Raw genomic sequence first — 27466 nt, 5'->3', positions numbered from 1 at the left:
ATTATGCCTCTGAACAATCAAGGATTAAAAAAACCCAAACAAACCAACTACAAACCTTCTTCCATTCTGTCAGATGAACAGATTTTCAGGGCTCTGCTGTCTGCACAGGAGCCACACTATGAGCCTTCTCATCCCTGCTGAGACAGGTACAGCCAGCTCCCTGCCTTCACAAACTCAGAGGGGCACAGCCAGCCCCTGTCTTCTTCACGAACTCCCTCCACTGACCTTCAGCTTCCCAGCACTGCGGGCTCCAGCACCAGGCGGGGCAGAGGCAGCTGCTCTCACTGTGGGGAACAGACCTGTCCCCCAGGCAGGTGCACAGAAATGGGATTTGAGGCTTGGGGCCTCGGTGCACATGGGCATGCATTGTTATTCCACGGCATATGACAAAAGTCACAGCCTGGGGAATAACGCAAAGATGTTTGATTTTTTCCTTTCCCAGCACTGTGTCACTGCAGGCCAAATGCAAACCTCCTGAGTTATTAAACAAGATAAATTTGGCAGGATTGTAAATCATAAAATTGTCCCAAATTGCAGAGGTGCTGACAGCATACACTATAATCTGCCTGGCATCTGATGTTTCCTTTTCTTTGCTGCTTCTCGCCACAGGACGAAACATCCCCTCCTTAAATCTCTACAGTGAAAAGCAGCAGCAGCAGCGCCAAAAAACCTGAATGATGAACCAAAACCTGGCATTTCATGTTGTGTCTGCCAGGTTCAAGTAAATGCAATATTGCTATAATAGTTAGATACAGAAAATTGCTTTAAAAATGGTTTTAAAATACCCCAAAAGCATATTCTCTAATATTCTATATAATTTTAAAACATTATTCAGAATCAACTGTAAAGAACACACCGTGACTCATGGGAACTAGGGCATCATTCATGGGATTACAGCAGAAAAGTGAGGCGTTTGTTACACATGAGCACTTGAGACATCCCATATATACACACAGTCAAATGTTAATAGTGTTGCATATCAACACAAGCAATCTGTCTCTGTTTCGGGGACAGACTGGGGGATTTACTTAATTGTCTTTATTTACAGAAAGAATCCATTCATTGTTAATACCCTGAACTCCAGACAAAACATGCCTATGGGACAGCAACTCTCCCTCCCCTTTCTAGAAACACAGGCTTTCAAATTGAGATGTTGACTTTTCTTTCTTAACTGCAATTAAGCTGCTGCTTTGATTTTCCATCCAAGTTCAGTTCTCCTGTCCCCGGTGCAGGTTCTTTAGTTACACAAGATTGTTCCTTTGAAGCTGGGAGAGCATCACTCCGAAGGAACCTTTGTGGGCAGAACTGGAGCCTTGCAGGCAGGCACTGAGGAAACCTCACAAGCCAGTGCTCTACCTACCTATTAGCAAGGAATACACACTCTCTGCAAAAGAGCTACATAGGTACTATTTGCAAAGCTATATCTGAAAGAATAAAATATTCAAAACTGAAGTTAACAAGCACAGGCCAAAATAATCTGCATTTAAATGTCAGATAAAGGTCAGGTCTTCAAAGCAAATTATTTTTTCAGATGTATCCTACTGTTAAGAAAAGGGGCAACGCCTCTTTCCCATACCTAGCGATGCAGCACAGGAGCCTGTGCCCATTAGCAGGAGTTATATGACTTTGTAATATTTAATGACAGCTGTCAAAGGTTTGGGTAAAAATATGGAAAGATACACTGTCAGGCACTGTGTAAGAAACATGGGGAGGGGACTTAGGTGATCAGTGGTGTGTTTATTTCAGTGCATAAAACACGTAAGGAAAATTATTTCCACACTTCTAAGAAAAGGTTACAAGCAATGAAAAACAAATGGAAAAGAAACCAAGCAATTTTTTTACAGTGATGTTGAACAAGAGAAATAAAGGCAAAACTGTTAATTCAACAGAGGCCAAGTATTTTGGAACAATCCTGGATATGGGGAACACATGTTAAAATGGACCAATTTTATTTTTTTGCTTCATTATTGATACTGTTCTGTGAGTTAATGGTTTAAAATCTGAAGCATTCCTACAGGTCTTTCTCCCACAGTGTTGTGCAGACAGATGAGAGTAAACAAGCTCGCTCTCTACTGGGATCTGGAAAGCATGACCAAACCCCGACCCCTCCTCCTGCAATTTCCATACGGGCACAGAAGGGCAGAATCAATGGCCAGGAAAGAAGTATTGCATGCCAAAGAGTTACTGTATTTGCCCCCTTCCAGAAGACTTGGCAGTCTGGTACACAACCCTCCTTGAAAAGAGGACAAAGGAGATTCTGGTGGTCTTTAGATGCCAGGGTAACTAAAATTTTAGGTCAGCCTTAATAGATTTCCCTCCTGCACATGGATTTTAGCTGGGTTTGGGAATATTTGCCTGCAGGGCAGCGAAGAGCTGGTGGGGAATTAGATGTCAAAGCCATGGTCCTCATTCCCCAGCTCCACATGATCTTTAGCAGGCCAGAGCCACAACATACTTTAGACAGAAGAATCAAAAGGTCAGATTTATTTTGGAACTCAATCAACAAGCAACGTGGAAACCAGGAGAGGTGCTTTCACACTTGTCCAGAGAAAACAGACTGCAGCCAACGCAGAATGTTGCGATCTAAGGGAGACACAGCGACAGGCCAGCCAAGAGTGCAAGCAGGTATGAACAACAGAGCCTGGGTTCACCTAAACCAACTACAAATTATTAAATAAGAATATATATATATATATCAGTCCAGACAGTCTGTGGGAGCTCAATGTCCAAATGAACCCCTGAACCATGCCAAACACTACAAAAATGCTTTTTTCTGCCTAGAACTGTAATTTTACTCAGCAAATTTACTAGCTTTGCATGTTTCCAGTCCCAAAGACATTTTCATCTGAGGTCTTTTCACACTGCAAACTGAATTAGTCTAAATGCTTAGGAAACAGCCCCAAATAGAAAACTTTTTAATGAATATGTGGATAGCCTGACAGCATGTAGCTAGCTTAGAAAGAACTGAACCTTTCACTCCCACTACAGACTCAGAGGGGCATTACTCATTACATGAATAAAAAGTGAAAAACCCAAATAGCAGCAATAAACATTCCCAAAGATGGGGGAAAAACCCCAGCATTCAAGATCCAAAATAATACACGGAGGAGGCAGTAATTCCCATTCCAGATCATCCCTTCTAGAATGTCAACCGTGCAGGGCTCCTGGTGTAGCACCACCCCCAGGTTATCTGGGCTGCATCTTCTACAAATCGCATGGTCACTAAATAAACTCTCAGAGGACTCCTGTGTATCACTAATGCTGGAATTCCTGACAAAAGCTAGCCATGTTGTTTTAGGGTCAGATATGTTGTGGAACAAATCCCACCACATTTTCCCCAGAATAGGTAATCAGAAGATCCAGCAGAGCTGGACATCAAAAGATAGAGCCTACGGACTGAGAAAAGTTCACTTAGTCGTCTGCAAAAGACTGTCAACAAGAACATGTGAACTGGTGCCAGTCAGTAAAGTCATCCTAATTCCCTAGCTTGTTTTCAAAATTGTGGTCACCTTTTCATAGTTGAATGGGTCCTGCAATACTCACGGGACCAAAACCTTTATCATTAAGCAAAGCATACATAACTCTGCATTTTAAGACTTTTTTTTTTATCACATCTGTATCAAAGAACTATCATTCACATTTCAACTAAAATAAAAAAGAAAAAAATACCTGATAAGCTACATACGCTGTGCAAGTAAAGAACACTTTCGCTGAGCATGGAAAGCATAAAGTGCTACATAAGAGAGCTTGACTCACCCTCCAGATCTCTGGGTAATCTATCACTACGCACAAACTAAAACACCATGTAAGGTGTAAGCCAAGAGGAAATGGGACACACATTACTCCTTCAACACACACACAATTTTTACTAGGTTAAAACTGCTTATATATTTCCAAATATGCACAAGCTGAATTATGATTACATTTCTCAAAGTATGTTACATACCAGAAATGGGCTATTTTCTCCCTTGACATGGGGACCATGCCACTAGAAAAGCTTCAGCTGTATCAATTCTGATTAGCAGAGCAGGTAACAAATAGGTCAGCTACAGAAGGAAGAATTAAAAAACTAGCAGCTGGCAGAGTCGGACACCAATGCAAAGATGAGGTAATTACCAGCTGGAGGATAATTTAAGAAGGAACAACAATTCTAGTAAGTAGAGTGAACTCTGCAAAAAAGTGCCCTGAACTTTCCAGATCAGGTAATCACCAAATCTTTGCCTATAAACTTCTCCAGACACTTGTACTGCACTTATTGCTGCAGCACCAAATTATCTTTGTATGTCCAATCAGCCCATCAGATTAAGACTGTAAGCCTTTGGGGACAATTTTATTTATTTGTATGCAAACTCCCCTAATCCAAGGTTTCCATTATTCTGCTAAATAATCAGGCTATTGGTTTGAGCTTTCTGACTAAAATATTACTCCTTGAAGATTCCCCCCCCTCAGAAACAGAATGGGCAATTTTAAAACAGCATTGGTATGAGAAAACAACTCATTGTTGTCCTGGGTTAAGACTCACAGTGATTCTTCAGCACAAGGGAACTCCAGAGCTGCAGGCCAGGCCATCAGCTGCCTTCTGCTGCTCCAGTTCTCACCCCTTCATGACAGCTCCATTATCCCAACAATGCCAAGACTACAAATGCCCCAAGATAGGTTGGGTCCTGCCATGAATCGCTTTCCCTGGGCCAAACTCTTAGACTTCATACAACTTTCTAAAGGAAGTGGAACCACAGAAAACTGGACATCTGCAAATGATCAGCTCTTACGTGAATAGGGCAAAAAAACTTCAAATAATTTGGGTTTTCCAAGGTTTTCTTCCCCATCATTCTTGTCCGGTTTCAAAACACAGCACAAGGGAAATGTCACCCCAGATGTCTTGAGTCAGAGTGCTGTGTTTCTTTGCAGGGATATCAGCCATGAAAAGTTCCACATAGAAGTGAGCACTTTTGGCATTTGCTGCTAATTGGGCACCAAAAAAAAAAAAGCAAAGTCCAAATGAATTCTGAGATTTCAGTGTGGGTCTGCCATCATTGGGAGAGGGCAGACAGCTGCCACATCTCTCCCTGATAGCACATTAATGTAGTCTTACATTCAGGTCAAATATCTACTAATTGCTTTTTATCCAGATGCTTTTCTAATTTAGATACAACTGCAAAAATGAAAGCATTCAAAATTTATGAAAAAAGAAGCGGCTGCTTATCAGGTGGACACTGCTGGCTCTAGATACTATGATGTGTTTACTCTTCATAAAAGCAGCCTTACTGAAAATGGAGATCGAGTATCTGCTGTATCTATATGTACAGCTGTGGATTCAGAGATGGAAAGGATTTGTTTTGCTATGGTTAAGAAAGATGTAACGAGCATCAAGTCATTTTACACTGCATTACAGAAGAAAACAGCTTGCAGGTTTTGGCAAATCTTTGATGTTTGCTTTTCAATCCTGGTGAGTAGATACTAACTGTCATTATGAACACTTTAATCCAGAGGGAGATACAAGAAAAAACCTCAAAGATTAATTTGATTGAAGCACTACATTTAATCCACTATGCTATGTCCAACACTGATGACAAAATGACATTCAAAAAGAATTCTTCCACTTTAAGCAGAATAGATAATGAGTCACTAAAAAAAAAATAAATACATTGTGGCCATACACCAACTCCTGGGCTATTCACAAGGCTCAGACACAAATCTTTGACATCCTAACTTACAACCATCTCACAAGGGTTAGAACCCACCCGAAGCTTCTTCTGAATGGAGAATACCAATGAAGATACCCACTTTTAAACAGAGCATCTCCTCATTCCCAGCATACAGACAGCAGCAGGATATTTACATTATCCAAAAGAAGTTGCAACTACTTCAACTACTTTTTAGTTTAATTAATGAAATAGAAATGTAATAACGGATTTCAGGGGATTTAAACTCAAGCAGGCTCTAAAATCTGGTCTTTGAGCTGGAAAAAAAGTTAGTAGCACGTGACACTTAAATGACTGACACATACTTAAATTACAGAGCAACATTCTCCTATCTGGTGCTTTGCACAGCATTAGAAATGTATTTTTAAGGTAATGAGTCAATTCATCTTGACTGGCTACTTTCCAAGAGTATCCACTGGTGCCACTATTAACACCTGTAACAACCTTGCACAGCTACACAGAATTAAGATTATTTTTTAAAGAGGAAGAATTGCTTTTGATTTTAACCAAAACAATTATAAAACCTAAAGCTTACACATACATTTTGGTAGTGATCATTACTAGTAAACTGCATAAAGAATAAATACCAGTACTTTCAAAATTGACACCATAGTAATACTGCTGCTTGATGCATCAAGCAGGGACAAAATACAAATAGCATACTCCCAAAAAAAGTCTATTAAGCTTTACATGGTTATTGGTAATAGGCAGCACAATAAAAGAAGCTAACTGATTTAAACAGTTTTCCCCAGATGATGCCCCTCTGACTGTTCATCAGCAAAACCACATGTAACATACGATGGGAAGTTCAGTACAAGCACGATGGTATCAGCCTTCTATAAGCACTCAGAGCTGCAATTTGTCAGCAGTGCACTGTACTTTGGAGCAGATAAAGATTTCTGTAAGTTTGCATGGCTGCACACATAAGCAGTAGTTCTCCAAGGGAAAAAAAAAATTAAGACAGTTTGTTCTTTCATCAGTCCTTAACAATAAAATGAACACGTCAGGCCAAAACAGTTTCTTAAAAGTAGGTCAAAAATACCCATTCATGATCACTTCTGCATTGGTTTCCTAGCAAATTAATCTACCTACACAGATATACATAATGTGTATCCTGGAAACAGTGAGGCAGAGGAAGAAAACCAAATACATTAATGAGGTAGCTTAGACTGAATAACTGCAGTTAAAAGTTTTATTGAACAAAAGAAGGTAAAATGTGGTAGTCCAAGTTCACTGAGCAAAAGCAGCTCTCTCGCTGAAGCTGCACTTTGTGCTAAATAACCTTATTAACTGAGACTATACAGAGGACACATTATGCAAGTTATCTCAACAGCAAAGGAGAAAAGGTAGATTAAATTTGATCTGATGGAATAATTTGGTCAAATTCAGTGGCTTAAGTTAATGTTTCTAGCCCTTATCTACCTATATTCAGTGCAGGCATATAACAGAATATACAACTGTACTGAATTCCCATGTGTTAATAGTGAGTGCTCCCATGCAAGCGGAAGCCAATTCCTGAAAAAACCCAAATTAAAAAATCCAAACGTTTAAATCTTTTGTTTGAAGCATCACTCAACCGACTCAGGAAAAACACTCAAAACACATTATAAAAAACTCCCGGCCTCTACAAGGTCCGCTTCCTGTATAGTGCTAGTATTTTAAAATTATTTTATTTCTCCCCTCTGCCTAAGAAACTTCATATGCTCTGAAAGCACCCACAAAGTCAGGTGGGTAAACAGATTTTTCAAAAATACTCTGTGAAAATAGGGAGGTAGCTCAGGCCCCTTGGCAACCTTCTGTCATAGTTCACATTGATGTAGTCTACCTCCCCTTGTAATTGACAGTCAAAAATGAAAGGAAAAAGGATTTCAACTATGAAATTTAGTGAAAGAATGTGTTCAATACAAAGTCTTCAAATTTGACTCATTGGGCTCCCAAATGTAAGCTATAAGGTACCTCACACCCAATACACAACAGTAATAACGTACCTAGTTCATACATTTTATAGACAATATCTTCTCATTTGTTAAACATTTGGCTCGGGTGAGTACATCTTTTTTTTGTTAACCACTTGACAAACATTCTAGGCCAAACAAACAGCACAAATAATGTCAAAGTCTTTTTTTTTTTTTTCCAGTAATTGTACGAAATGCTGTAGGCTAAGCCTAACAGAAACTACTGAAGAAAAATAATAGACTCCATGATGCAGTGCAAAGGTGTTACTACAACATCATAAGTCAAGGGATGTTTCTAAGGTGCTGAAAGAGGAGATTCTCTAGACGGCGACCCTGTATTGTCCTCCGGTGGGAAAACAGTAAGAGTGCAGGCTCGAATGCCACCAAGTGATTCTGGAAGGTCAAATACTTTATGCCACTCATCTTTTTCTGGATCATATTTCTGAACAATTTCCACCATACACCGATTATTCCAAGAATATCCTCCAACAACATAGATTTTATTTTCAAAGACAGCAACCCCAACATCACTTTGCCCACGTAACATGGCAGCAATTGGAGTCCACTGGTCTAGAGTTGGTGAATAATATTCACAGCTTAGGACATCATCATAATCACTCGTTCCTCTAAAGTGATTTCCACCAATAACATATAGCTTGTCTCCTACAGTACACATGCAATGCAGACCTCTGACTGTTGTCATCGGAGCTTTCTGAGTCCATTTGTCTGTGTCAGGGTCAAAACACATAAGTTCTTTTTGGAAAGTATCATGGGTAATTCCCCCTAGAGAAATAAAACACATGTTAGAGCAGTGCTCACCCTAATAAGAAATAAACAGCAGAAACATACATTTTCATGAATGAATTCAGCCTTTCCTAAAAACTTTTCACATTAGCATAGATTACTACCACGTATGTGCTCCACTTCAAATGACATTTTTTATGTACCTTGTTCCTTTAAATGTGAATATGGAAAGAAGCCAAGTCTCATACAGGACTTCATTACTTAAGATGATACTGGCAGATTAAAAGAACAAAAAATTGTTACCTATGCTTCATTTTGGCAAAATTATTTCTTTGCTTACATTTGTTCAGTTTGCTAGCTTTGTTTCTCACAATCAAGAAAACAGGAATCCCCTTCCCTTTCAAATTTTGATACTACGCTATTGTGTTTTAAGTGGTTCTATCACATAGCAGCATCTTCTTCAGAAAACTTTTTTAATCAACTTGAACTGAAGAAGGACAGAGAGAGAACACAGATTTCAAAGATTCTTCTGTTAATAGATGCCTGTGGTGTTCTCTATGTTTACATTCTCCACGGTTCCCTACAAAAGCAGTTGGAGAGGCTTCAGGGGAAATCACAGGATGATTTCCCATCAGTGGATGAATGTCCCACCTTTCTGCAAGGTCACTAGGCAGGTCAGAAAGCAGTCACACCAATTTCAGACACTGTAGGCTTAGTAGCTATAGTTTAAGATCATAACGCAACTATATTCGAGGTGCTAGAATACATGCGGAGAACACACTGCTACTAAACAACCTCCTGCTGAGCTAACCATTCAACACTGAATTGTCACGCTTGGCTTATTAGCAGACAGATGGCATGATGTTGACAGGAGTTATGCAAGAAAGTACTTAATTCTTCAGTTGGACAGTAAGAATTAAATACAGAAAAAACAGGAGGACTGTCCAGCCCTGACACTTAATGACAGCCATAGTAGTGGCAGTACTTGGGATTCTGTCAGAGAGAAGAGGCTTTAATGACAAAGGAACCAATCTTCACATTTTTCAACCACAAAAGCATCTAGACTCATGGGAGGAGGAAAAGAAGAATCTGTGTGGAAATACACAGCATCTGTATGAAAAAACACAGTAGGGAGCATATACATGTGCTGTCTGCAGTAAAACAAGCAAAATGGGCAAAAAAGTACAAATAGCAGCACAATGATCAGAAGCTAGCTTAATGGACTTGCTCATAGAAAAGTAAACTGTATTTTATGGTAAATTTTAAAACAAATCCCTCCTAGTCTACTCACACAGGCCTCCCCAATTCAAAATACCCTGAGGATCAATCTGCTCCAGTGCATTTCCCCACCAGTTCTTTACAGCTAAGCAACCTTGTCCCACCTCCCGCCCTGAAAGTCAGCTTAGTTCTTAGAGGATATCCCTTAAAATCACAGTAGAACATACACAGGTCTGTGATCTCTGTGGAGATCACTCACAGAAACTGAATCTTCTTTCGAAATTGAGCAGATACCAGATTTTCAGAAATCTTATTGCCCCCAGTTTGGAAAAAAATGGAACGAAACTATGACCTCGGTGACATATGGGACTGAGCGTATTACAAATGAAAGACCAGTGAAAGTACAGAAATAATTAATATATTGTGTTTAACATGAACACCGATCCCTTTCCACTAGCTTAATGAAGGCAGACATTCTTTAAAGTATTAAAGTTTCCAGTGCTTTCCAAAATGTATCAGAGGGGATGTGTTTAACAGTTATTGCTATATAAATGTTTATATGTGCTGTTGCCACCAAAAAAAAAAAATCTGTTCTGACAGTTAAAGTGAGTAACTGTTCTGGAGTTCAGAACTGTCTTTTATTATGTAAATTATTAATGTAAATTATATAAAATCATTTTCTCAGACTCTGCAGTATATATGCTATTTGAATGGCTTCATATGAATTTGTATCACTGCTTATACCTTGGCAAACCCATTGCAACCAGAGACTAATTTTTATTATCTCCCTCTGAAATAGGAAAAATTAGATAAGAAATTGTTTCATAGAGATATGATCAATGAATTATTTACCTGAAATATACATCAATCCCCCATACACAGTTCCAGCATGACCATAGTGGGGTTCATTCATCTTTGCGACATAGCTCCATTCATTCATTCTGGGATTGTAACATTCCACAGTGGCTGTTTAAAACAAATGAGAATATAAAAGTGTTGAAGCTAGCATGGCAGTCTGGTTTTGAGTACAGTCACAGTGGCAGTAATATATTCATAAACAGAGGAAGTATCAATGAGAAACATTGTTCAGCTGAGAAAGTGACAAGGGAATTATTGAGCATTATGTCTACAGACAATACAGAAAAACCTCAAGTGCCATCCCAGAGGAACAAAAAGGAAGAAAAAACCTTCCTGCATTCTTGCCTTCCACCTGTCTCATTCCCATTCCTGCTTGGCACACAACCTGCCCCAGCTCACGAACCCTGCCCAATGTACAGCTGTAGGACATCAGAGAAAATGACAAAAGCTGGATGAATTCAGCTTTTCTACCCTTTCCTCTTGTACAAGTACCTTCAGTGTCTGCTGTAGAGAGACAGGGTATAAACTTAAAACCTGTCTCAAAGATGATCAATGTATCTGGCTACCAAAACATTTTTCTCAGACCCATGTCCTCAGCAACGTCCCACCTATGCAGAAAACCAGGCTAGATTTTCTTGGTATTCTGCACTGAAATGGTCCTATGCCCTCAAAAAGGGGCAGCAATTGTTCACTAATTTTCTGTTATCTTGCAATCTTTTAAGTACTTGCACAGCAACATACAGCACAGCATATGCAAGTCACTAATTCAAACAGTTTACAAAAGCCAAGCTTTAAAAAAATACAAGATGAAACATCACTGAATCTCAAATGGAGAGAAGCAGCACCTGCGTCGATACACCGCTCCACTTGTGTACTTTTATTTGTGAATTCTAATGTTAAAATGATCAAAGGATTTATCAAATCAGAAATTGCAGAGGTTAGTACTAAGGTTAAAAAGAAACCCAGAGCCCAGATGTCCCTGCAGAAAACATTTCTGAAAAGGAATCCTCTCTTCGAAGTGGGATGGAAGAGACATGGGTTTGCAGGAAAAGGGGTACGCAGTAAGCACAGAGAATAAAAATAGAAAACAGATTTAATAATGGATCTGAGCAAGCTGTAGAGATTGGCAGCTTGAATAGTACGATATGACCAGAGGGGCAAGAGATCCTGAAAAACCTTGTAATATAGTGACCTTATGATGCACAAAGCAATTATCAATAACTGTGTTATCTTAAAGACAAATTAAATCTCATTTTAAGTAATTAAAGTTAAGAATCAGATTCTAATGCTTGTTATACAATGCTTTGTCTCTGAAGAGAGATGTTTATGAATGATGCGTACAAAATTAAACTGTTTTTGAAAGTGGTATTTTACTTGCTCTAGAACAAGCTTTTTATTCAATCCAGGGTAGAAAATCTGAGCCAACTCTATGGGATCAGCAATGGTGACACAGTTCATCATTACACATCAACTGAAAGTTAAAAATTTAGAAGTTGAGAAACTTGACATTTTAAAGACAGAAACTAGTTAGTGCTTGTATAAGCCTGCAGAACTAGCAGTACTGGCCAGGCTAGTAAAGTGTATCAATCACTAACTCTCATACAGTGATTATAAGGTACCTCACCCTAAACTCTAAATCTGTCTTTAAAAAGAAAAAAAAAAATCCTTCGGAGCATTTTGGAAGAGTAAGGTATATCTATGGTCTCAGACTACCTTCAAAAGATCCCTAGTGTCAAGCAAAAAATTAGCAAAGAGTGCATTACAGTGACCTTCTGAATTATCTTTTAGCTGCTGTAAAACACACAACCTCCTTATTGTTGCAAAACAGGATGGTATTTCATAATTCCATGCAATTAGTATCTCAAATAGACACACTCAAAATAGAAGCTTCCAGTGTCAGGAATACTGTTTGACCACCAGTTCAGCATCATGTAAGGTTAAAATAAAATAATAATTTATTAAAAAAAGAAAATCTATATTGCACATGAGAATCACTAAACTGTTAGAGCACACTGGATTATCTTTATCTTTTCCCTACCCAGGAGCTGAAACTTAAGTTTACAAAAAACAGAAAAAAGCTGGTCCAGAACATTCAGTTCAAGATATAAGGCAAAATCCACTAAATTCCTATTTCTTTCAAAACAAATTATACATGTTGATTCATAAATATGAAATTATTAATTTCACATTCTTGAAACTGTTTAAAAATAGTAATGACAGCCTGAAATGCTTCTGGCTTTGTAAGAGTGCCTTGCACACATACTCCCAGTTATGCCAGCCACCTCAAGGCTTTGCAAGATGGACAAAAAATAAAAAACTGCTGCAAAGTAACTACAGTTAAACATCTTTACACACCACTGTTAATATGCCAAATTTGTGATTTAAATAAACTACCCAATATGGGTAAGTTCCCAAGTTTATTCTAGGAGAACAATCCTTCACTAAACACTTTCCTACAATCCAGCCTTCTTGTTACTGCAATCTCCTCCCTCAGCCATTTAAAATGAGCCTCGAGCTGCCTTTCACATTACACACATGTACAGGTAGGTAAAAGCCCACATAAAGAAAAGTCTGAAAAGGCATTCAAGCATCCTTCTACAATGAAAATTTTGGTATTTCTTCTATCTGACATCCTGCAGACTTTGTATATCCATCAAGGACTTACACAGTCATAAAGCCAGTGAATGCTGGAGACAGCCTCTTGCCCAAATAAAGGTATAGGCACAAAGAACTGATTCCACAAATTACACCTAAAATTAAATCTATGAGTTGTATTTCTGTGTACTGTCATCTTGACACCATGTGCAGTATTTGTCTAATCCCCAAATAAACCTGTGCTCGCTCTTGTATAAATGTATTCATCCATTCCAATATTCTTTTCTAAAAAAGAAAGCTCCTTTCTACTCTGCTCTATTTAGCAATCAGAAGAAAACAAAGATGTGCAGAAATTTCAAGAACAGAGAAAAACAGATTTGACATGCGAGTAATTATAGCTGTCCCAGTTCTACCCTGACAGCAGACCCTTCCGACCTGCTGTTTACTGCTATGCTGCACGGAAATCATCATTCTACTTGCTTTCACAAAAACGAAGGCATCCTCTTCACCACAGTGCTTCCACTCCTTGCTAGGGAACTTAAATTTCTAATACACTATAAGGACAGGAAGAGCAGAGTATGTACAAAGCAATCGCAAAGCCAGCAGCAACCAGATTAAGATGACATTCAACACTGGACAACTGTTTACCTCACTCTGCACTACGGAGTACATTTAAGAGAGAAACCATAGCCAAAAGATCACTTTAGCAAGAGAAGATAAAACATCACTATCACACATTGTGAGGGCATTAGTTATCTGAGAAAGGATGATGTCAAGTCCAAGATCCCTCACCTTCTGATGTGGCTTCAAAATTCTCTCGAACATTACCAGTACTGTCTGACAGTATTTCAGAGAAACCATCCCAACTCAAACCTCAAATCTACCATGCTCTAAAACAAAGGTAATCACTTCCCCGCTGAAAAAACCCTACTGCTCTGTTTGGTTGTTCTGCATAACTGTTTTCCTGTTACCTTGCAAGATCATTCCATTTCTCTCTTTTCACAAGATCTCCCTCTGCACTGAAAAGGAAAAAATATTGAAAATTCCAGCTACTGAAAGTGTCCGTCAATATAAGAGAGGCATCAGGATGCCTCATTTGGAGATGATGCATCAACTCCAGACAGAGCACAGTTCACAAAACACTCAAAAGAATTGCTACTGTACTGAACCTAAGTATATATCCTATATAGCATGAGATTGATGGATTCATTCTCCCAACAGCATGAACAATTCAAATCAGGCGTTATTTATGTTTAACAGTGGAACTTGTGATCTGTTCATTACCATAATCCAGGGAAGACAGGCCTCATTTTAATAGAATTAAGCAATCTCAAAAAGACACAAAGCTTTGGCAGTCCCAAGGGATGCTCAGTCTGCACTCATTTTATAGTGCCATCTGTGATGCTATTTGAGGAGTATACAGATATTTACCACTTCTCTGTCAGTAGCTTCTAATGTGTCTTGAGGTTTATTACAGCAGCACTTGGCAACTGTGTGTGATGGATGTCCCAAAACATGGGATCTTAATTTTGTTATAGTATTTCTATAACACAGCTTGATTATGCACAACTCAAAACTGACTTGGTTAAATTAAACAGAGCCCTGAGTAATTCTGTCCCTAGCACAGCAAGGAGCCACTTCAAAGTAAGTTCCTATGCAAGAGGTCCTTTGGTTCACACTTTGGTTTGATATTCACAGTATTACACAGACAGCAAAGAGCCCAACTGGGTAATGATGCTTATTTTTCTTCTTATCCAAAATTCAAAATATATATATTATATAGACTAACAAGAGAAGTTTTTACATAAACAAGAAGTTGTTTGAATTGAGGGTTAAGCACAGAGAGGGCACCTGGAAAATAAATGCCTTCCTACTCATTGGGCAGGGGGCCAGAAGAATACTTAACTGTCCTGCCCTGGACTAGGAGTCTTCTCTTTCTGTCTTTATTGCAGCATGATGATGAAGGTGTCAATGAATCTGTGGTTTAGCTGCAACCCAACATCCCCTAAAGTGCTTAGGAAAAGCCCATATATAAAAATCTCAAACTCCACTCAAGCCTATCAACATCAGAGCTTGAAATATCTGGAAAGTACCTAAATGCACAAGCCTTCTAATACCTAAAGGCACAGCTTCTGCCATCAGCATCAAGCGCCACAACTGAACTTCTTTAAAAAGAGCTATAAAAAGCTAGTTGTCTGAGAAAACTCTGCACAACAGCACAGCTGGAGATTGCCGATGAACTCTGCTTCATGAGTATCTCTGAACTGCACCTGGTTTTCCCTTTGTCTCCTTTTCCAAAAAGTCTTGTCTTGTCTTTTGCACACCTGCCTTCTCCAGGCTGGTCTCCTCCTCATGCCAGAGTGCTGTTGCCTCTGCCTTCTGGGAATATCTTTGGCAGGTGCCTGCTTTGACATTTAAGAACCACCAACCAGAATTATGCACAATCCCTTCTAGGAGTGGTACATGGTTCTACACAAGCCTTGAATTGTCACAGGGTTGAAAAATCTGTATTCTAATTCCAAAGATACATTTACCACATACATGCAAATTCACTCGTCCATACCAATGAACCAAACTTTTCTCAGTGGCATGCACTGTTAAAACAGCAGCTGTTTATTACTGCTAAAAGCACATACTACTGAGGTAGAAAGTGGTATTTACAAAGATCTCAGATGATTAAACATTTGAAAACTGTTTTGGAAAGGCTTGATAGAGCACCTCAGAAGAGTATAATTTTTATTCCAGTGAATGTCAGGAGAAAAAAAATAAAAGAAGATAATTTTAATAACTTTAATCCTTTGGTCCTTTTCTCTAAGAGCTGGTCTTCTGGAAAGCTGAATTCAGGTTTGGGGAATTTTTCCTCTCCAACAACTGATTGAAATTAGTTTGAACCCAAAGGCAACTTCTTTAATACTTGTCCAACACACATTTGACCTGCTCTTCTATGAAAACCTTGAGAGTTTTTCTCATCTGAAGAGAATGGGAAGTTTAAGCAGGATTTCATCTTTCAGCTGTCAAGGTTTATGAAAGAAACATGAAAATGAAAAGTGACTTGCCTTGCAATTAACAAGAAACCAAACTGAAGCCCCAAATCAAAGCATTAGACAGCTACAATATTTCGCATTTATAGAGTGCTCTTTCCGCAGAATGATCCAATGACATTTTTCAGGTCCACGTGGAAATCATTGCAGCATTTTAATGATATCTTTACAGAGAATTTTAGACAGGTAATAGATTTTGTATTTTAATTAAGGCTGCAGAATTGTTGAGGTCAGTAGAATGATACTGCCTGCATCTAATTTAAGAAAAACACTGCACTTAAAAAGCCTGCTGTACACACAGGTTGCACTGGCTTAGTGACAGTATTATTACATATTGATTTTGTTAGACTTGCAACTTTTTCACTGACATTCTTATAACCCTACTCTGTTTAGATGGTACAGTACATAAGGACAGCAATCTGATTATCGGCTATTAATTCACACCATTAGGAAAGCTCAATGAAGGTCAGGTTTTCTGATACTCAAAGATCAATTCACATTAGTTCGTACAATCTGTCTTTTGCAGGGTATTAAGCTTGCTTAGTATGTATTGTCAGGTAGATAAAGTGACATGTAAGAAAAACTCTGAAAACCTCTGGATCTGCATCAGAAAATGGCTAAGGAAAACAAGTTATTGCAAAACAGTTTCCCCATGTTGTTTGGAAACAGGTGGCATTTTTAAATATCTCATGTCATGAAATACTAGAATGAATTTTAAACTTCTAGCAAAACCAGTCCAGATTTGTGCAGTGGAAGCAATGTGCCACGTTTCCTAAGAAAGTATATGTGAATGATGAAGATGCATTAATAAAGTGTCACAGATGCTGCAGCACAAATTACAAATTACTGTTTCAATTAAACATGTTTCTCACTGTACCTAAAGATATCAGTGCATCTCTAAAAAGCAAATCTTAGCAGCAAGAGCTACTGCCACAAAGACTTGACAAGACACCATTAAGTATTGGGCTGAAAGCAGCAAACAAAATAATGAAATATTATATCTAAACCAGATGCAACATTATGCTAAAATTCCAAGCATAACAACATTTCAATTTTAAAGCACAGACAAATTTACAATTGAGTGTACACTTCTAGATTCAACTGCAAATGCCAACCAATATGTCTTTGGAAAATGCAGTGGATTAATACAGGCTATCCTCTACAATCTTTTGTTGAATGAAAAGTTGCCATGTATTTGTTCTTTGTTTCCAACCATCTTATGTCCCTGAAATTGATTTTTTTTATTTCTTTTTGAAGTAAAATGAATCATCATTTGCAAGGGAGAAAAAAGGAGGCAGCAGCACAGAGTCATTCATATAAATAAGTTAACTGTGTAGTCACAAGATCACAGGCAAAATCTAACATTTTTAGTAATTCGAAAGACCAGAATATCGTAACATCTGGATCTCACTGATCTGTGAGGGAAACAAATCACTCAGTTATTAGACTACCGTTTAAGAAAAACTACTAGCATTTCAAAATGATTATTCCAGAAAATTTGCATCTTTTAAAATGCAACCTTCATTGAACAGGGAGTTTCAGTTAGAAAATCATGTATCCCTTAAGAGTGAAAAGAGTGGGTTTGGTTTCTCAGCTTAAGTAATGATTTTTTTTATATAGTTGTGTGATTTTTTTATATAGTTGTGTTTATATACATACACACAGTTACTTCATGTCTGATGATAAAGGTGAAGACATCAGATATTATGCATCAATACACAAGATCTATGTGTTTGGCAATTTTTTGTGGAAGCCTTTTAACTGCTAATACTATCCAGACAAATTTCTCTATGTATTTGCAGTACTTCCAGAAAGAAGCTGCATACCCACAACTCTAGCTTGTTTCCTCTCCACCCATTCACAGGGCGGCGCAATATTTCAAGGCCTAAAGAGCAAGGCAAGAAGCCACGCTTCAGGAGAAACACTCACCTAGCTCACCCGCTGCATTTCGACCACCGACTGCATACAAATGTCCTTTGAGGGCACTTAGGTGGAAGAAGGTGCGCTTCTCATTTAAAGATGCGACTTGCATCCACTTGTTGTAGCGAGGATCAAACCTAAAGACCGTGTCAACTGCCGTCTTTCCCTTCGTGTCGTAATTGCTCTGGCCCCCAACTACGTAAAGAAAGTTTCCAATCACGGCGATGCCGTGCTGGTACCTTGGTGCATCCATGGGAGCTAAGGATTTCCATTCATGAGCTTTTTCGTCATACATCCGTAACTCCTTGCTGACAACCAGCTGCTGCCTCAGCACTCCCCCCAACGTCACCAAGTGAGTACTGTCCGACCGAATGGCAGTTCTCTCCGACTGCATAACCGGCTGCATGTATGGCATCATTTGGTAATTGCTGGCTTCCAAAAGCAAGTTTACACAGGTATTGTCAGTTCTCATGAAGTCCACTGTTTGAACATAGTTAATAAGATCCTGGGGCGTCATCAGCGGAAACCTGATGTTCTTCATTAGCTTTGCAGCATACTCCATCCGAGGCTCCTCGTACCGTAGCCAGCGACAAGCCGCCTTGAAGAGTTCAAGTTCAGTGCAGTGCTTAAGGCTATTACTTGAAAGCACAAAGGCAAGACGTTCAAAGGGGAGTTTCACAAATTCACCAGTACTTAATAATGCAGGGAAGTTCTTCAGAATGAAATTATTAACATATTTATCCACTTCTGTGAGATTGTACGTGTTGGCAATTCGCCCAACCTCAACACAGTTTTCCAATGAAACCTATTAAGTAAACAGAAAGAGGAATCAACACACTTTCTTAATTTGGTGTTTACATAATGCAGAATTTAATGAATATTACAGAACCAGCAATATTTCATCATTTTACAAGGCTCAAGGTGATTTACGTGAGCAAATAAATATTCAAGGCGATGTATATATTCATGACTGCAAGGGGAGACCCAATGTATTCCTTATTTTGAAGAAATGAGACAAGTAACAAGCAGATGGCATATATTAATTATGTCAAAAACATTATAGAATGATGATACATAGCAATTATACAACACTTCATCTTTGAAAAGTTCTGCAAACATTTTTGTAAGAGACACGTGGAAAGTACAGTTAAGGAGAGGTGATCAGCCCAAGGTTACAGAGAATAATGTCAACGTAGGTCTCACCATTAGACATCTTCTAACATTATTAAAATTGTATTGTCATAATGCAGCCAAAGAGAATGGCACAGCTACCTCTCCACTGGCACAAATTAGACAATTTACAGTGTTCACTCCCATGAATACATTCCTTAGAAACAAACAAAATTGGATCTTTAGTAAATCAAGGTGGTGCGCTTACGGAATATGTTCAAAATTAAGTACATGTCAAAAATAAGACAAGGACAGTGTATTATGTAGTATATCGTTGTGTTTTTTTTTTTTTTTAAATAACGAACTAAGGAGGATTACCCCTAGAAATACCCAGCCCATTAAATGCTTCAGCAGCATGGTTCATACCTTAATTTAATTCAATACTTAAATGACCGTATCTTGGTAACCATCTCTTTTACACTGTTGCTGCATCTACCTTTCTTAAATCCTTGGCTCCTAAATTTCTGAGGTCACTTGGGATCCAAGGCAGAGAGAGGAAGAGCGATGGGAGGGACAGGACATAACTTAAAGTGGGTCTCCAGTGGACCCAGCCAATTCATTTCAGCAAGCTCTATGGTATATGCGCAAAACAAATCAGTTTTCAAACGCTTCTTGCTGAGAATTGCAGCCTTTTTGATTCCAATCATTATTCTAATCCAAGCTTCATTTACACATGATTTCTAGTTTCTATGCATGTCAGTCCCACTCAGTGTCAACAAATTCCACAACTTTGTGATTCTCATTACATTTGTAATGTCAAAAGAATTTAAGCTTCCAAATCTCATGGTTATTTTTAAAAAGATTATAAAGATTGAGGACTATGACCTGATTGCAGCCTAAGAATTCAAAAACCTTCAAATGACCTTCTGGTCATGAGAGAGATTAAAAGATTTTAATACTGTATAACTCAATCTGATCACTGCCCTTTAATACTAGACAACTCAAAAGTCTAAGGAGTATGGGAATAGGAGATTTTTTTAATTCACTATAAACTGATCTAACTTGCCCTAGAGTTAAGATCTGCAGTCATCAAAAGTCTTCATTCACACCTCCTGAAACACCTTGATACAGTCAAATGTTCCAAATCTTATTCTTCATCTCCAGGAACACTAATCCTCTAATGAGGTTCTATCTAGAAGATGAATGTGTGGCAAACTGTCAGAAGTTCTGGCATAAAAAAAATCCGTTAAATATACATGAAAATTAATTTTGTATTAGGAGTCAGACCACATAGTTCTATAGGTCTATTGCTAGCTGATGTGATTATATTTTGATACAAACCTTCTCTGATACTTAAGAAACATTTTTTCTTCTTTTGACTGTTGAGTCAGTATCAAACTAATTTCTGTACATTTCCTTTTAAGGATTTTAAATTTACACAAATGAACTGCATAATACAAGTAACAGCGTACCTTAAATTAAGTAAATGAAACAGGACATTCTTACTTCTAAAATTTCTTTCAAGCTGTATAATAAAAATAAAACAATGGAAAAATCACCCCTTAAACAGCTGGCAGTATACCACAAATCTTAACTCCTGCTATACAGTTACTGTATTTAAAACCTACTTTGGAATACATTTACTGGCATCAAACTACAGAGATGCAGCAATTTCTCCACATAAAGATAAGCAGACAGAAAGATATTATTGTGTACAGAAAAGGCATACTTAAAAGTCAAAAGATCAAAGTAAAAAATGTATAGATTACGTACCATTGGTACGTGGTGTTCAGTATTTAGTATTTAGACCTATTGCAGAATAATGCCAGTTATCAAGTACCCAGCATGCGTCCAGCTGATACATTGTCATAACTATGTTACACTGTAAATCTATGCAATTGAATATATTCTTGGAATACTTACATTTGAAAACTTTATTGACACTTTACACACTGTTAGTGACTGATGAATATGACATCAGAAGTTTCCAGTCACCCTCTAGTTCTCAGAAAATTTACCTTTTACTTCCTTAATTAATCTACTGGAATTGTACTGCACTCAGGATTTTTTTTTTATACTATGATTGTAAGTACTCCCCATTATTCTTATGAAATGGTGCACTTTGGCTCACTAACAAATTCCACCCCTCACCTCAAATCAGGGTACTATATTAAATGTTTTCTTAAAAGTTACTTTCCTTGGCAAAAGTACTATTACCCATTTTACTGTGCTCTAAGACAACAATCAAAGTACCAGGCTAAATTATATTGCAAAGATTTCACAGTCATAAAAATATATACTCTAGAGATTCTTAAGTCCTGAGACAAAAAGTAATCCTTCAACAGAATGAAATGCAATAGTCAACTCCACTTTAATATTAAAAATTAGACAGTGTTACAAGTACAATAATGCTATTTAAACACTTAAGCACTTAAGTTACTCAAGTGCTGACTTTCAAAAATAACAGTTTGACTTATGCTATGGTACTTATGAGAGTTGTGGAAACCGTTCTCTATGAAGTCAGTCCATCAGGAGTTCATCAACAGAAGGGACTGCTACATCTGGAAATCCCACTGAAGCTAATAGGAGGAATGGAAATATCAGACAAAAATGAGACTGGCTGTATGGTGAATCCAGTAACTAGTAGAGGTACACACAACCGGCTAAAAGCCATAACTGGTCAAGCAGCTAAGCAACTTCTTAAGAAGTCAAGAATTTTAAATAAACCCTATTTTACTTGGGCTTTGACTTCTGCACAGAGCTGCTCATTCACATTACTTATTGTAATTGCTCATTACAAAGCAAAGTTGTAGACAATACTAAAAAGCTTTTCAAAAATGGTCGGTCAAGCACAACACAGTATTATTACAACCTGAAAAACCAAATACAAAAGCCAAAGTACTTTCTCAAGAAAGCAGTTGACTTAATTCTTTGAACTTCTGAAGCAATCATTTCCCAAGTTCTGGTAAAAACTTAATTGACTATAAAATACTAGAAAACTGGACACAGAACAAAATGATTGCAAGTATGAGAATGCTGGAGAACAACTCAGGAGAAATAACATGCACAGAAAATCAAGTCCTCAAGCTCAATACCAGAAAATATTTAGGCACCTAACTTTCTTTTGCTTTAATGACTGTTATGACATGGAAGCACTTAACATGGTGTTTCAAAGAGTCTAAGTTTAAAAGAGCTTACGTTCCCCTGAAATCCTCAATTTTTCTGTGGGCTCCCATATATAGAAGTCCAGAAATAACAGCACAGAAATTTGACCAAGTCATAAAACAAAAATCAGTCATACCCGCACATTAGAAAAGGTGGATTTCTGGTGGCTGGCAGAGCTGGCCCCAGCGTTAGATCCCACACTCCCACAAAACGGAGACCCATCTTGCTCCATCCGCAGTTAACCAAGGTCTTGTGATGAGACAGACTTCCAAATATTGAGACCTCAATATTTGATAATTTGCTAGTTGTTATGAAAATGTAAAGTGCAATTATAGAAGGAATAAAATTTTCTTATGCAGCTATATGAAAGGTACAGCCAAGACATTAATTTTCAGTGTTTTGGAACGTTTTCTTTAATCACAGTATAACATCCTCTTCCCCATTACAGTGCGATTTTCCCAAGTGCTGTAATTTACTTGGATAGGTTTCTCATCTTTCTCAATTTTGTACACTGCTGCTACTTTTGCAAAACCAGCATTGGGTGTTCTCTAGCACTTGCTACTCTGAAAACATTTCCATGGCATTTTTATTAATTTTAATTACATTATGGCTCATTTAAATGTGAACCTGGGAGTAGACCTAGTGTATCACATAGCTATAAATATTTAAAACCAATACTAAAACTAAGACTAAAAATATCTCAGGAATTATTCCAGTGTTTCTCTGGGAGTCTGTTCAGCTGCAGAACAAAGATTATCAGAGTAATGGGCTACTTGACAGGAGGGGTGTAAATGCAAAACAAATAAAAGAACACTTACATGACAGCTACAACATACACCATTCTTTTAAGATCTCACTATTTTTTTTACACAAAATAAGCTGTTATCTCAAGCTTATGTTTTTTGTAAATATTTCCAATACCTTCTTATGAAGTAATACAATTACATTATGCTTTACATAAACTGACTTCCATAATCTCTTTAATAATGGACTCCCTAAACAATTCAAATACAATTAAGTATTTGTCTGGGAATGGTTACATCAGCTTTCAGATGCTGCTCTCAGCCAATTTCAACAGAAATAAGCTCAAGACTTGCTCAGAAAACTCATTTAAATTACAGAAATGCTCCTTCAATAATGGAGTGAAACTAGTATAATGGGGAGTAATCTTTGTAAGGCTAAGATATGGTAATTAAAGCAAAAAACCCAACCCATTTGCCCACCAACTTTTGTTCCTGCTCCAACAAATTCAGAAGTAAGGTCATTCAAAAATTCTTTATACAAGGATGTTGAGAACATAACTAGGCTAACAGCAAAACTTAATTTTGTACTTCCTCTACAGTTACACAATGAATGAGATTATGTTCCCTTAGACACCAGTATAAATGCAAGCATTTCAGAAAAGAGAATCAATAAAATTAAGAAAATTAATACATCTTCCTGATTCTTTCAAAAAGTAGTATCAAACAAGACGATTCTTGCTTGAACCAAAACAGTGACTGAGTCAACACTGTCAACGAAGGAACCTTCAGAAAACAAGAACTTAAGCATTTTAAACAATGAAAAAAATTCTTCCAAATAACACAATTTAAGATGAAAGAAGCTGTTTCCCAAAGAAAGCAAAATAAGCAAACAGCTGCCCTACCCAGAAAATAGAAAGGGCAACACCATGTCCCTGGGGCTCATCTCCCATCAGAGGGAGGCGGCCCCAAATCCCTGATTCAAAAGAACAACACCTTATTCCAAGTCGGTATTCATAGTAACATCAACCCCAGAGAGGCAGACTGCATCGTTTTGAAGGTAAAAACACCCCTGAGCAACATAAAATGGGTTGTGTAGGATTTAAGTGTGCTAAGATTAATGAAGCATTATCACAAGATTTTCAGAGAACTGGCCAATTAGAGAATATGCCAAAATTAAAAGCAGAACAGTAGCATTATAGAGCCTAAATGCATCTAACACTTTTCTTCTGAAACAGATTGCTGCTATTAGCAGCTCAGAGTCCTCTTGTTTGCATAAATCCCAGTACATGTCTTCACTGGGGAAGTCACATTTCTGAGCGTGTATTCTGAAGAGCAATGGGAATCCCTGCTTCTTTATTTCTCATTACAGACTATCAGAAAGCTGAATTCCAAATAATACTATAATTCATGTAGAACACACCAGTTTCCCTGTTACAGGCAAAGTGAGATTTCTAGTTTGGGATATAAGCAATTAACATTAACGTCAGAAAACCTCCAGGTAACTTCAAAATAATGCCAGTGTCTCTCTAGGTAGAACTGCTTTGACAGCACAGCTCTTATAGCTCTCCCGTTCGGCAGCCCCACAAAGTAGCTGCTCCTTGTTGTTGGCAAGACAAAGAATTATATTAATACAAGACAGCAGGGCAAGAACTAGGAAAAGTATTGATGCATCCTATGCTGGCATTGCTTATATACTGTGTTTAAGTTAGAAAACAGGTAACGGTACCCGTATTCTGAGATTGCACTGTTTTAACTATAGAAATAAAGTGAACATAACTGAAACATACAGTCTACTTACTGCATGCATTTTGTAACACTAGAATGAGTGCAGTCATACAATGAGACCCTGAAACCTCTGATATCTCAGATTTAAGCAAAGGATGTCCAAAAAATAAAATGCCTGAAACACACCCAAACTGATCAAATGTGTACGTGAGCTCTGCTTAATAAACAATAAGATTAAACAGAGGAGTATAAATTCAATGCTTTTAACAAGAGGTTGAAGCCAGATAAATGGGAGAGTTTTCATGTCACATCTCTTCCCTTACATGCCTTTTCCCACCCGTGAAGACAGAACCTAGCAAAAGGCTTACACAAGAAGCCAGTTACCATTTGACAAGCTGAATCTTTAACAGCTTTCCTGGTTTTGCAAAAAAACAAGTTTGTTTTTAATACAGAGAAAACTGCAAAACTGCTTGACATTCAACTTGAAGGGAGTGTGGCATTCGTCTCCAAAGCACAGCCTCAAAACAAAACAGGACACCAAGTCTGAAACAGGGAAGGAAAGGAGGAGAAAAAAAGGTTATCGCCAAAGTTCCCCCTTCCCCAAGAGCAGGCTCAGGACCTGAGATAAATAAAAATCAGCAGGGCAACCCTAGACGATAAATCAACTGTACTACATTGGAACTACAGTACACTGCCTTGCAGGGCAAACTTTTTTTTGGTTCCAAATGCACAAAAGCAACAGTGCTACATAAGTATTATTGTTTTAATTAACCATTATTGGTTAATTAACCATTATTGGTAGAAGAGGAGAGGGTTGCTACTGTGAGGGCTGTCCCCTCCTTACAAAAGCACTTATTTTGGTGATTGTGAAAAAACATTTCCTAGCAGGCATTCAAAGTCATTTTTAGTTGTGCAAACTATGGCAATCTACATAAAATCATTGTAGCTGCTCTTCTCATATAACCAACATTTCTGTAACACCCCTACTAGTAATCCCTTCAGAGAATGTATTATTCTGAAGGACTGTGACCAAGTTCACTGGTTTATAAAGACGTAATGGTCTCTGATGATCACTACAATTGTGGGCTTCATTCCTCAAAACAAAAAGGTTTTAGACAGTGACAGACAGCAACAGGAGCTCGCTCTTCTATTATTTTTTCAGTTTAACTCACCAAGTAGCTTTCTTATGGAAGGATACAGACCGTAAGGGCATGAACTAAGAAATCTAGTAAGGAATCTAGGAACTATGAATATCATTAGTGCTATCATCACTGCAATACACTTCAGAATTAGAAGAATTTTAATGTGGGATAACATTTATATCAAACTCACGCTGTACATAATACTCAGAAGAAAAAAGAAACCTACAAAGCAAACTTGTTCTCTGTGAATCTGAATTATAAATAATGACAAGTTTTAGAAGTAACTTTGACCATTACATAGTCATTGTTCTTATACCAAAAAAAAAAAAAATCATATCAAGGCCTTAATCATTGTAAATGTGAAACAAGTAGAAAGTCTTACCCCAGAGATAAGAAACACTTTACAGAAGTCCAAAACAGGTAAAATCTGCAAAAAACTGGCAGCTTCCAGAGTGTCCTGAAGGTTGTCCATGTTAAGGGAAAGTTTTGCAGTATAAATGAAATCAATGATCTTCTTTAGGCCTATTTTGTTCACACCATGAAGCTTAATGCACATTAAATCCTGTTCCTTCATTCCTCCTAAAAAAGACATGTAGGTAAGTTTATATGATCATTTTTACTGGGTTGAAATAATTTCATAAACTTATACAAAATTAAAATATAATTTTAAAGTCTAATTTAAAAACCCATATGCAACAGCAGAGAGAGTTGTTTGCAGTCCTGGGCTGATTCACACACAACACTGAACGTGTCTGAGCGTCCGAATGATGGCAATTTGGAGATAGCAGTATGCATTACTTTAACAAAAACACCACCTGTGAACATAGCCTTGAAGTAATCACTTGCAGAAGCCATCATTGCTCTGTGAACAGGAAACACTTCGTCACCATCTCCTGGAACAAGCGTCACATCACAAAGCAAACCTTCCACTCGCAGTTGGTCAAAACCCTGCAAGAAGAGCATAACGTGAAGCATCCATTTGATTTGGGAGTAGAGTAGGAATCTCTTTCATTTCCCTTATGTAAATACTTACTTTTATGTACATATGTACTGTAGTTCAAAAAAGTCACTAAGAAATAATTTGTCATCTTACAACCATTATCTCTAATATATTCAATGATAATTACTCATTGGAAAACAAGCAGAATAATTATTTTTGTCCAGAAACGGCTGAAGAACGCAAAGTACCCTGGACCTTAGAAAATAGCTTTATTCCACTAATTAAATTACTTTCAAGTAGGGACTGACACCTTTTTTTTTGGACCTACTCTTTCTGGATACATACATGTTCTAGATATATTTCTGTTCTGTACCAGTTTAAGTGCTTTGTAAGCTGAAAGGAAATCTGTCACCGGGTTCCATGATTATCAAATTTATTACCAAAGTTTACATGGCAAAAGCTCCAAAATAAGCTCACATTATGTATCTGATCTTTTCTGAATTACTTATAATGGCTAAATGTAATAAAAAAGAAAGTCATCTACAACAGCACCCTAGAGTAAGATTTTCCTCTAAAGGGATGCCTGGCTGGGGATACTGGAGGATGGG

The 27466-nt window shown here is 37.8% G+C and overlaps 1 protein-coding gene across 9 annotated transcripts in view; it reads right to left on the bottom strand.

Moving 5' to 3' along the window:
• Positions 1–1717: 1717 nt before the first annotated feature.
• The window catches only part of KLHL13 (kelch like family member 13), a 90710-nt gene continuing 64961 nt past the window's right edge, over positions 1718–27466 (bottom strand). For all 9 annotated transcript variants that reach the window (XM_074882323.1, XM_074882321.1, XM_074882325.1 and 6 more), the window contains 5 exons: positions 26734–26866; positions 26301–26497; positions 18043–18838; positions 10472–10585; positions 1718–8440 (listed from right to left, as the gene is read on the bottom strand). In XM_074882323.1, the coding sequence (XP_074738424.1) occupies positions 7953–8440; positions 10472–10585; positions 18043–18838; positions 26301–26497; positions 26734–26866 (1728 nt within the window). In that variant the 3' untranslated portion in view covers positions 1718–7952. The remainder of the gene's footprint in view (positions 8441–10471; positions 10586–18042; positions 18839–26300; positions 26498–26733; positions 26867–27466) is intronic.

The sequence above is a fragment of the Strix uralensis genome, chromosome 13, assembly GCF_047716275.1.
Source record: "Strix uralensis isolate ZFMK-TIS-50842 chromosome 13, bStrUra1, whole genome shotgun sequence".
Taxonomy (NCBI): Eukaryota; Metazoa; Chordata; class Aves; order Strigiformes; family Strigidae; genus Strix; species Strix uralensis.
Note: the sequence above shows the minus strand (reverse complement) of the source record. Positions and strands in the feature narration are given on the sequence as shown.